Raw genomic sequence first — 11,144 nt, forward strand, 5'->3', positions numbered from 1 at the left:
CCTTTTTAGTTTCTTGTTTTAAGAAGTCAAACATCAAGACGAAAAGTTAAGGGAAAAAAACATAATTATTTTTTACTATGCCCTCTCCAAGCTCATAATACGGGTAAAAACGTTAACACTTTCTCTTTAACACATTCTCAGTTTGTGGCAGTGGTAGCTCGCAGCCGTCTGTATCATTTGTGTGAACCCAAGCGCTTTGTCTGGCTCTCATCAGGCCAATAGACACACCTGCTATTGCTCCAGCCGCAGGCAATGGCTGCTCTTTCGCCTGAGACGGATCCAATACCATGCAGAATAACAATTCACTGTGACACACAAATGGGATGCCTTGATATAATTATCGTATAGACAGACAGTGATGGGGAACCTATTTAATATTACATCTAAAAACATTTATGTACAATCATTTTGTGAAATATTAAACGCTTCTGTAAAGCAATAAGCAATTGTTATTGTGCCATTTAGTACAATGCTGTTACGTATCTTTCAAAAAAGCTGTGGAGGTCTTCGGGAATTCATATGATCTATTTTTGACAACACTTCCCTTTGTCTGTTTTTTAAAGATACACATACACTAACATTGGAACATGGATACAAAGCCTTTGTGTGTCTTCCTGCTAGAAGCAGGCATTCCATTCCCATATTCACACAGTCTACTACAGTAATTTGACGTTCTCTGCACATGTTACATAAAGTACATAAACCTGTGGTGATCAATAACTATCAATTATCAATAACTGATAAATGTACCCATTAATTACATGAGCATTTTAAATGCACAGTGCAGTCAAAAATCATTGACGCACTTGATAAAGATTAGCAAAAATGTGTGTATAAAATAAATAATTCAAATATTGAGTTATATTGTATTCTACATTTTTTGGGGAATGATATTATGGATACTAACTACTACAATTACTCACCTCAAATGTTCTACTGCTTGAGCTCCTGTTCAAAGTATTGTGGCGCTCCTGCACCTAAATATAAACTGTACCGGCACCCAAAATGACTACCGGAACCAATTTCAGTCCAAGTCAAGCACTGTTAAAAAGTCATATATTTTCTTCTCAAAAAGGCAGGGGTCAAAATTATTCACAACCCTATTTTCAATACCTTTCAATACCTCACCATGCGAGTATAACGCCACTGAGCCTTTTTTCTAAAATGTTTTATGAGTTGGAGAACACATTGGGAGGGATCTTAGACCATTCCTTCATGCAGAATCCTTTGACGGGGCTGCAGTGGAGCAGGTCGAGAGCTTCAAGATCCTCGGTGTCCAAATCAGTAAAGACTTAAAATGGTCCAAACGCAGTCATGTGATTTGAGGGCATGGGCTCTCAAATCCTCCAAAAGTTCTACAGCTGTACCATTGAGAGCATTTTGACTGGCTGCTTCACAGCCTGGTATGGCAATAGCACCGCCCTCGATCGCATGGCACTACAGAGGGTGGTGCAGACAGCCCAGTACATCACTGGGGCCAAGCTGCCTGCCATGTAGAACAGCTATAGTATATCAGGCGGTGTGTTAGGAAGGCCTGGAAAATTGTTAAAGACTCCAATCCAAGCCATAGACTATTCTCTCTGCTTCCACACTGCAAGCGGTATAGCCCCATAAATAGCCCCATATTTTACAGTAGTATGGGGTTATTTTCTGCTCGTGCATTCTCATTTCAGCACCAAACCCACCACTGGTGTGCGTGGCCAAATGTTGCAATGGCCAGCTGTCTCCGGACTTGAAACCCATTGAAAACCTGTGGATTGAATTGAAGAGGGCAGTCCATAAGCGTAGACGAAGGATATCAATCCTGGCCTTTCTAGGTTTTTTCTAGCCACCGTGCTTCTACACCTGCATTGCTTGCTGTTTGGGGTTTTAGGCTGGGTTTCTGTACAGCACTTTGAGATATCAGCTGATGTATTAAGGGCTATATAAATGCATTTGATTTGATTTGATATCAATGATCTGGAATTATTCTGTATGGAGGAATGGTCTAAGATCCCTCCCAATGTGTTCTCCAATTTTTTTTAAAGGCTTAGTGCCATTATCCTCGCAAGGTGAGGTATTGAAAGGTATTGAAAATGGGTGTCAATAATCTTGAACGCTACCTTTTTGAGAAAATAAATATTACTTGTTAAACACAATCTCTTTCTCTGAGCAATTGTATTAGTATAAAATAATATAATTTCCCCCCTTTTTGTTTGCATTCAATATACCTCAGTTTTTAAATTATTTATTTTATACTTTCATTTTTGTTCCCACTGTATATTTACACACTATAATATTGGAATAATATTATGAAATTGTGAAAATTATGTTAAGGGCACTTTCATTGTACGAGCTGTTTGAAAGATGCAGGAAATATCAGCCTGTCAGTGGGATGGAGTTTTGGCCTTCCATGGTGACATCACCATGCGGTTAATTAGTTAATAGATCAATAAGAAAGAGAGTTCCAAACCTCTGCCAATGACAACTAATTTTCAGTTTCCCCCCTCCCATACACCAATCAGTGTGTTCATTGGCTCTTTAAGGTCTACGACACACACTCAGCCACCTTACATACAGTTGAAGTCGGAAGTTTACATACCCTTAGGTTGGAGTCATTAAAACTTGTTTTTCAACCACTCTACAAATTTCTTGTTAACAAACTATAGTTTTGGCAAGTAGGTTTGTGCATGACACAAGTCATTTTTTCCAACAATTGTTGGAAAAAGGCAGATTATTTCACTTATAATTCACTGTATCGCAATTCCAGTGGATCAGAAGTTTACATACACTTATGTTGACTGTGCCTTTAAACAGCTTGGAAAATTCCAGAAAATGGTTTCATGGCTTTAGAAGCTTCTGATAGGCTAATTGACATCATTTGAGTCAATTGGAGGTGTACCTGTGGATGTATTTCAAGGCCTACCTTCAAACTCAGTGCCTCTTTGCTTGACATCATGGGAAAATCAGCCAAGACCTCAGAAAATTATTTGTAGACCACCACAAGTCTGGTTCATCCTTGGGAGCAATTTCCAAATGCCTGAAGGTACCACCTTCATCTGTACAAAGAATAGTAAGCAAGTATAAACACTATGGGACCACACAGCCCTCATACCGCTCAGGAAGGAGACACGTTCTGTCTCCTAGAGATGAATGTACTTTGGTGCAAAAAGTGAAAATCAATCTCAGAACAACAGCAAAGGACCTTGTGAAGATGCTGGAGGAAACAGTTACAAAAGTATCTATATCCAAAGTAAAACGAGTCCTATATCGACATAACCTGAAAGGCCGCTCAGCAAGGAAGAAGCCACTGCTCCAAAACCGCCATAAAAAAGCCAGACTACGGTTTGCAACTGCACATGGGGACAAAGATCGTACTTTGTGGAGAAATGTCCTCTGGTCTGATGAAACAAAAATAGAACTGTTTGGCCATAATGACCATCGTTATGTTTGGAGGAAAAAGGGGGATGCTTGCAAGCCGAAGAACACCATCCCAACCGTGAAGCACGGGAGTGGCAACATCATGTTGTGGGGTGCTTTGCTGCAGGAGGGACTGGTGCACTTCACAAAATAGATGGCATCATGAGGGAGAGAAATTATGTGGATATATTGAAGCAACATCTCAAGACATTAGTCGTTAAAGTTAAAGCTTGGTCGCAAATGGGTCTTCCAACTGGACAATGACCCCAAGCATACTTACAAAGTTGTGGCAAAATGGCTTAAGGACAACAAAGTCAAGGTATTGGAGTGGCAATCACAAAGCCCTGACCCCAGAAAATTGAAAAAGTGTGTGCGAGCAAGGAGGCCTGCTAACCTGACTAAATTATACCAGCTCTGTCAGGAGGAATGTTTGACCCAAGTTAAACAATTTAAAGGCAATGCTAGCAAATACTAATTGAGTGTATGTAAACTTCTTACCCACTGGGAATGTGATGAAAGAAATAAAAGTTGAAAGAAATAATTCTCTCTACTATTATTCATTTCAGACATTTCACATTTTAAAAATAAAGTGGTGATCCTAACTGACCGAAGACAGGGAATTCTTACTTGGATTAAATGTCAGTAATTGTGAAAAACTGAGTTTAAATGTATTTGGCTAAGGTGTATGTAAACGTCTGACTTCAACTTTATATGCACTGACTTCATTTCATTCCCAAAAGGGGCTGTTTTACTTTTTCTGCTGTAATCTATTCAAGTTTATTTAATGGTCTGTAAACAGTTTTCTTGGGAATGTTCCCCTGTGAGTGGGAATGGCCATGAGTAGGACTTAAAGAGGATATTGGAATTGCACAATCGTTGGGGTGCAACATTTATCATACCTCTATTTACTGACAATAGGAAGAAATGGGTGTGGAGAAAACTAGCTACAGCATATATGTCCATTAGGTAAAAAGGGAAAATGAATCTAACCAATATGCTTTGAAGACTCCTGGGCCTTTAAGGTACATGCACTTTATATTACTTCTTTCTTCTATGTTTCTTGAGTTGAAACATGGTGCACAGCTCATACCATGACCACATACACAGACACCGATGTACTTATGGTACATTGCTGAAACCATCACAGCTGTTTTAACAGAATAGATACTGTTCATGTACAGCTAAGCACTTAAAAAATTGCTTGTAATTTTCCTGATTGGTCACCAGGGACATCATTGTGAAATGCATGGTATAAATAGAAGTAAAGTTAGATTAACTTATTCAGCATTCCTCAAGAGAAAATATGAAATAAATAAAAACTCGGGGTCAACGAGGCAAGATAGAAATGCTCCGTTCTAATAATTGCTTACAGAAGCTGTGAACCTTATACAACCAAATAATTCATTAAAGCTACTCCGTCAGGACTAATTCAAAACACATAAGATTTAGATTGTTTTATATGCCTGCAGGTATACATGGAGTGTACAAAACATTAGGAACACCTTAATATTGAGTTGCATACCCCTTTCGAGGCATGGACTGTACAAGGTGTCGAAAGCGTTCCACAGGGATGCTGGCCCATGTTGTCTCCAATATTTCCTACAGTTTTGTCAAGTTGGTTGGATGTCCTTTGGGTGGTAGACCATTCTTGATACACATGGGAACCTACTACCATGCCCCGTTCAAAGGGCACTTAAATCTTTTGTCGTAACCATTCATCCTCTGAATGGGACACATTCACAATCCATGTCTCAAGGCATAAAAATCATTATTGAACCTGTTTCCTCCCATTCATCTACACGGACTGAAGTGGATTTAAGAAGTGGCATCAATAAGGGATCATAGCTTTCACCTGGATTCACCTGGTCAGTCTGTCATGGAACGAGCAAGTGTTCCTAATGTTTTGTACACTCAGTGTATGTAGATGCATTGTTTGTCGATGAACAATAGTCATATAATAAATAATCAAAAAGGACAAGTAACATGCATGGATAGAATAACAATAAGTGCTTATTTATTGAATTCTAAAAATACATTTGTTAAGAAAGGGGTATTCCACATAAAAAACAATCCAAAATTTTCTCACTAACATTATTTTGTACCAAAATGTTTATTTATTTTTCTCCTAACCAACTGGAAGATAACCCCTGATAGTGTTTCGTTATGAACATTATAAAAACACAATAGGAGAACATAGTGCCAAACTAACTAGCCATCAAAGAGAGCATATGTAAACAATATTTTTCCGAGAGTATTAGTTTAAACTGGACTGCGATGACAGATCAATGTCTATTGACAGACGCTGGTCTATACAGAGTGTAATGCTTTAAAATTACAAAAGGAACAAAAATAAGAGCTTAAGAATAACATTAACTTCACATTAACTCTAAAATCTAACATTACTTGGAACAAAAAATGAAAACCTACAGTATCTTAGTGTCTGAGTGGTCTGCAACTAAAATAGTACTAGAAGAGGATATTTAAGACTGAGATTTAAGAAAGCTGGCCAACTACCAAAGAAACACCGATATCTCACACATCGACCTCATCCACACATGCCCAAACACTCACACATTGAGGTACGCAAATAACTACAACTTAGCCAGCCTTGGACATCCTTTTCGCAAGAATCAGATACATTTGCTCAGTTTGCACTATACACTTGAGCTAACTTGATTCTACCATTTTAAACATGACGCTGATGACAGGAACCAGAAATGCTGTGGATTGAATATCCTATTTAGAATTTGTTGCAAACCTTATTCTTAGGAGAATGAATGCAGTGCAATCAAACCCACATTGCAGTATTTACACTCCTATGCAAACATACCTTTTCTTACTTTCTATAAATTTACAGAATGGTTTGTACACTGTGGAGCCATCTGCATCCTTAACTCCTCCCACATGGCTCAGCGTTAGTTTACAAGTGCTCGCCAATGGCTTCAAAAGTATTGCAAGTAAATAAAATAATCTCAAAACCTAGTTACAAATACAAGTACAACGTTATTGTTCTAAAATAACAAACAAGTAATAAATGTTTATATTAATATAAAAGCATAAAACAAGACATCATGAGAGAACACCAAGAGAACATAGGGACACTCGACTACCGCCTCCTCCCACGTCCTCGTCCCCTCCCTCTCCCCCGTTTGGGGGTTGTTGTGACCTTAGTTGAAGCCTTCTCCGTTTCCTCGGTCTCATCCACTGTTATCTGTTCTCCCTCCCCTGAATCCAGCTCCTCCTCCACTTTAACCAGAATGGTATCTTCCAGAAATGGGACGTCCTCCTCCCCTTCCACTTTGTCTTCCTCTACAACTCTCTCCTCTGTCTCATGTTGTTTTTCTATTTGGACCACCTCCTCCTCTACCTCCTGGACACCTGTGCAGGTAGAACCAGTAGCATTGCTGGTATTGTTGCTCTGCTGTTGCTCTATGGCCTCCTCTAGTCGGAGGCGGTACTGCTCAGCCTCCTGCTCCTTCTGTAGGAGCTGTGTGCGGTACTCCTGGGCCTTCCGGTTGGCCTCCTGCAACTGCTTCTGGAGCTGCTCCCGGCTGCTGTCCCCTGACTTCGCTTTCTGAGAACGATGGACACACACAGTAAGAGGAGAGAAACTATTTCAGAATATTATGCCAAGCAACAAACATGGGGACCATTGCTGACCTTTTCTTTGGGTCTGGTTAGGATGACTGCAGGCTCTATTCTCCTCTTGCGTGCCAGAGAGGGATAAGGCTCCTGTTCCACCACCTCCTCTGTGATCTGACCAGCCGGGACTGCCACCACTACAGAAACAAAACATAAGCTCATGAATGCCTTCATTGTAATGGCTTGAAAAAGACTGACATGAGCACAATGTTAACTAAATAAATATACATTCAGTGGCCAGTTTATTGGGTACACCCATCTAGTTCTAAAGGTTCTACAGCTGCAACATCGAGAGCATCCTGACCGGTTGCATCACTGCCTGGTACGGCAATTGCTCGGCCTCCGACCGCAAGTCACTTCAGAGGGTAGTGCGTATGGCCCAATACATCACTGGGGCAAAGCTGCCTGCCATCCAGGACCACTACACCAGGCGGTGCCAGAGGAAGGCCCGAAAAATTGTCAAAGACCCCAGCCACACCCGGACGGTTCTCTCTACTACCGCATGGCAAGCGGTATCGGAGTGCCAAGTCTAGGACAAAAATGCATCTCAACAGTTTTCACCCCCAAGCCATAAGACTCCTGAACAGGTAACCAAATGGTTACCCGGAGTATTTGCATCGTGTGCCCTGCTGCTACTCTCTGTTCATCATATATGCATAGTCACTTTAACTATACGTTCATGTACATACTACCTCAGTTGGCCCGACCAACCAGGGCTCCTGCACATTGGCTAACCGGGCTATCTGCATTGTGTCCCACCACCCTCCCGTTTTACGCTACTGCTACTCTGTTCATCATATATGCATAGTCACTTTAACCATACCTACATGTACATACTACCTCAATAAGCCTGACTAACCGGTGTCTGTATATATCCTTGCTACTCTTATTTTCAAATGTCTTTGTACTGTTTTATTTCTTTACTTACCCACACACACACTTTTTTTGCACTATTGGTTAGAGCCTGTAAGTAAGCATTTCACTGTAAGGTTGTACAACACCTGTTGTATTCGGCGCACGTGACAAATAAACTTGAATTTGATAGGTCACTCATTTTGCCCATTCTAACAGTCTACAGCTGCAACATTAACTGAATGCCCCGATGCCTGTCTATCTGCATTTTATAGCAAGCCACGGCCACGTGACTCAATGTCTGTAGGAACCATTTGTGAACGGGTGGTGTGCCTAATAAACTGGCTACCAAGTGTATAAATGGCTATATATGGCTGTGGTTTCCTACTTACTTTGCTGCCCCTGCATAGTGACAAAGAACTGCTGTCCAAGTCCCGCTGGCTGCAGGTTGCCGTGTTGGTCCGTCACTATGGTGATGACCCTCTGACCTCCATCACCCACTACATGCTGAATGGCCGAGTCCACAGAATCTGCAGCGATCGCATCCTCAGATTTGCCTGTGGGAAAGATAGAGTTACTTACCATTGCAGTCTAAGAACTATAATACAGATCGTGTTAGCCCTAACGCACAGAGAGTTATCATAATTTTATAGAATATGATTTGATCAAAGTACTATTAATTGTAACATGAGTAGCTCAGAGTAATTTGTAGTGTTATCCTCATGGTTATGCATAGACATCACTTACCTGCATTGTTACCCATGGGACCGGAGGCTTCTGCCAGGGCTGCCAGTGTTGCCAGGACTGAGGTGGTAGAGACAGAGTCTCCTGAGATAATAAGACAATGCAAAACCTCAATCAAGTCATCCCATTTAGAAGTGTCTTTGGTGAGGTCAGGTGGTAACTAAGATTCCCCCATTTATATCAATTATAAATGTCAGTGAGTTATATTATATTTGATGTACCTCTACTTAAATTTGTACCTAACTTACTGTAACCAGTGCTCCAGTTGCCCATACCTGACTTGGCGGTGGTGTTGACGAGGTCAGAGAGGTTCACGACCCCAGCAGAGGAAATTATGAACTGGGGCTCTGGGTTCATGTTCACTTGGTTCTGCATGCCATCCTGTGTACATACACAAAACACACCTTGAAGATGTTATTTAACAATAACAACAGTTCAACCTTCAGGGTCTCAACACGCGCTACATAAACCAGCGATAAGAACACATACTTGCATGTGTTTAGATTCCCTTCTTATACAGACAAGGGCATTTTCGTGAAAACAAATGAACATCAGAGCCATATAAATACAAAACACACACACACAGTCCCTTCACCTGTAACAGTATCATGAGCTCAGTATTGCTGGTGTCCATGGCAATGTCAAAGGGCGTCTTGTCAAACTTGCTGAGGGAGTGGACGTCTGCTCCATATTTGAGCAGCAGCTCTGCCACCTCTCTGTGACCGTGCTGAGCCGCCCAGTGCAGGGCTGTCATCTTCAGCATGTCCTTAGCGTTGATGTCCGCTCCGCTCTGCTAGGGAGTACAGCACGCCCCACAGTGGTGGAAAAGAGAAAGTGAGATGGGTAGCCTAGATTCCAAAATGAGGGTGGTGAACATTCAACATGAATAAAATAATCAGTCACTTTACTAAAAATAGAACTGTTATGTTTTTCATATAAACTGCTGAATACTGTCAGCTTTACATTTGGTTGCCCTTACACTGACTAGCAGCTCCACTATATTGGAGTGGCCCTCTGTGGCCGCCATGTGGAGTGGGGTCCTGTCCACTTTGGTCCGGGCATCCCTGCTAACACCTGCTCGAAGGAGCACCTCAGCAGTGGAGTGGTGTCCGTACTGAGCCGCTAGATGGAGCGGGGATGTCCCCAGCTAGAACACACCGTTTGGTTTATGAGGACCCAGTCCCTACAACACTGTGTCTGGATTGTGTGAAAGAAGCCAGCACTGCAACATAGGTAGATTTGTGATGTACCGCAAGAGATCTGAGGAACAATATCTCTGTTTCAGGCTACATGAGGTGAGTAGATGTGAGTATCCCTACAGTGAGACCCTTACCCAATCAGTGGTGAAGGGAGCTCCATTGACCATGAGGGTCCTGACATCATCATCCAGCCCTGCCCGTGCAGCCTCCAGCAGCCGCTTCCCCAGGTCAACCAGTGACATCTACTGGGAGACAGAAAGAGTGCTTTTGTGTAAGTGTCAAAACAGTAAGACACCCTCTTGAGTGAATATAAGCCAGGCATTGCTAAAAAGTCTAGAGAATGTTTTTTTGCTGCCAAAATACTATTGTTTATGCTCTGCGAAACATGTTGCATCAATGTGTTTTATTGGTGTAATGTTGACGGTTGTATTGAAGGAAAAATTGCAGTACTAGGAAATATTCCGTTTTTGTAAATGTGAAGCAATCGTAGTCAGAACACATGTGAAATTGTGGCAGCAATAAGAATCATCTTGGCAAAAGTGAAATTATTTATTTTACTAAAATACAAGTGTCAAGTCACATGCTAGCTGAAGAAACACTGACTGAATGATCGCACAGTTCATTTAGCTGGGCTTGAACTTTTCTCGACAGCTAGTAATACATCTAATAAAGTAACAATCAACACTATATGCTTTGATACTTGGTTGGTGTTATGTTCCGGTGGAAGTCGAATATGAAACTACGGATGTCAAAGAAGTGGGCACCAAATCTGGCTACTTCCACATCCGCACTATTATTGCTAGCTAGCTAACGTTAGTTACTAGCATTCAGAACTGAAGGTGGCTTTGATTTCCACAAGACACATAATCAATAACATCTTAATAGTATTTCGCGTTAGCGTTTGTGGTATTTAGCTGCATTGCAAGATAGCTAGCTAGATAGACATCTAACAATGTCAATTACTTAGTTTTACAAGTAGCTAGCTCGTTAGCTTAACGTTAGATAGCTCGCTAAGTTGCAGAGCATTTCTACACGGTTTGTTATTTAGCTACAGCTAACTATGGATTCGACTTTCAAGTGTTGCTTACCTTAGAAAGTCGTTCGCTAAAAGTGCAACTCTTCTAAGTTGTGCCGCTGAATGTGTGTTTATTACACTTTCGTAACTTTGCTAGACAGCTAAACAAATATCATAATATTTATATTTTTTGCAGAATCAAATATGGCGGCCAGGCACACCGGAAGTGGTAATAGTATGTAGTGTGCAGCAAAAATGTTCCACAAATGTTCCCACGCTCGAACATGATGACA

At 41.2% G+C, this 11,144-nt stretch overlaps 1 protein-coding gene across 3 annotated transcripts; it reads right to left on the bottom strand.

Annotated features, from left to right (window-relative positions):
• Positions 1–5,389: 5,389 nt before the first annotated feature.
• LOC118367510 (GA-binding protein subunit beta-1-like) lies at positions 5,390–11,085 on the bottom strand. Of its 3 annotated transcripts, none has more exons than XM_035751060.2 (9): positions 10,925–11,085; positions 9,971–10,078; positions 9,617–9,784; positions 9,233–9,430; positions 8,913–9,018; positions 8,641–8,721; positions 8,286–8,450; positions 7,060–7,178; positions 5,390–6,973 (listed from the first exon to the last, which is right to left on the bottom strand). In XM_035751060.2, exons 2-9 carry the CDS (start codon positions 10,076–10,078, stop codon positions 6,506–6,508), a joined length of 1,413 nt encoding a protein of 470 aa, XP_035606953.1. In that variant the 5' UTR covers positions 10,925–11,085; the 3' UTR covers positions 5,390–6,505. The 3 variants fall into 3 exon arrangements, with proteins under 3 accessions (XP_035606953.1, XP_035606955.1, XP_035606954.1); XM_035751062.2 differs by having other exon boundaries at positions 9,233–9,427; positions 10,925–11,083; XM_035751061.2 differs by having other exon boundaries at positions 9,971–10,081; positions 10,925–11,072.
• Between the last annotated feature and the right edge of the window lie 59 nt (positions 11,086–11,144).

This window comes from Oncorhynchus keta, chromosome 31 (genome assembly GCF_023373465.1).
Source record: "Oncorhynchus keta strain PuntledgeMale-10-30-2019 chromosome 31, Oket_V2, whole genome shotgun sequence".
In the NCBI taxonomy this organism is placed as follows: Eukaryota; Metazoa; Chordata; class Actinopteri; order Salmoniformes; family Salmonidae; genus Oncorhynchus; species Oncorhynchus keta.

Coding starts and splice junctions, on each gene's coding strand:
- LOC118367510 (XM_035751060.2), bottom strand. CDS start 10,078: ATGTCACTGGTTGACCTGGGGAAGCGGCTGCTGGAGGCTGCACGGGCA. Junction 9,785..9,970: donor CTCCCTTCACCACTGATTGG/GTAAGGGTCTCA, acceptor GGTGTGTTCTAG/CTGGGGACATCCCCGCTCCA. Junction 9,431..9,616: donor TAGTGGAGCTGCTAGTCAGT/GTAAGGGCAACC, acceptor TGTACTCCCTAG/CAGAGCGGAGCGGACATCAA.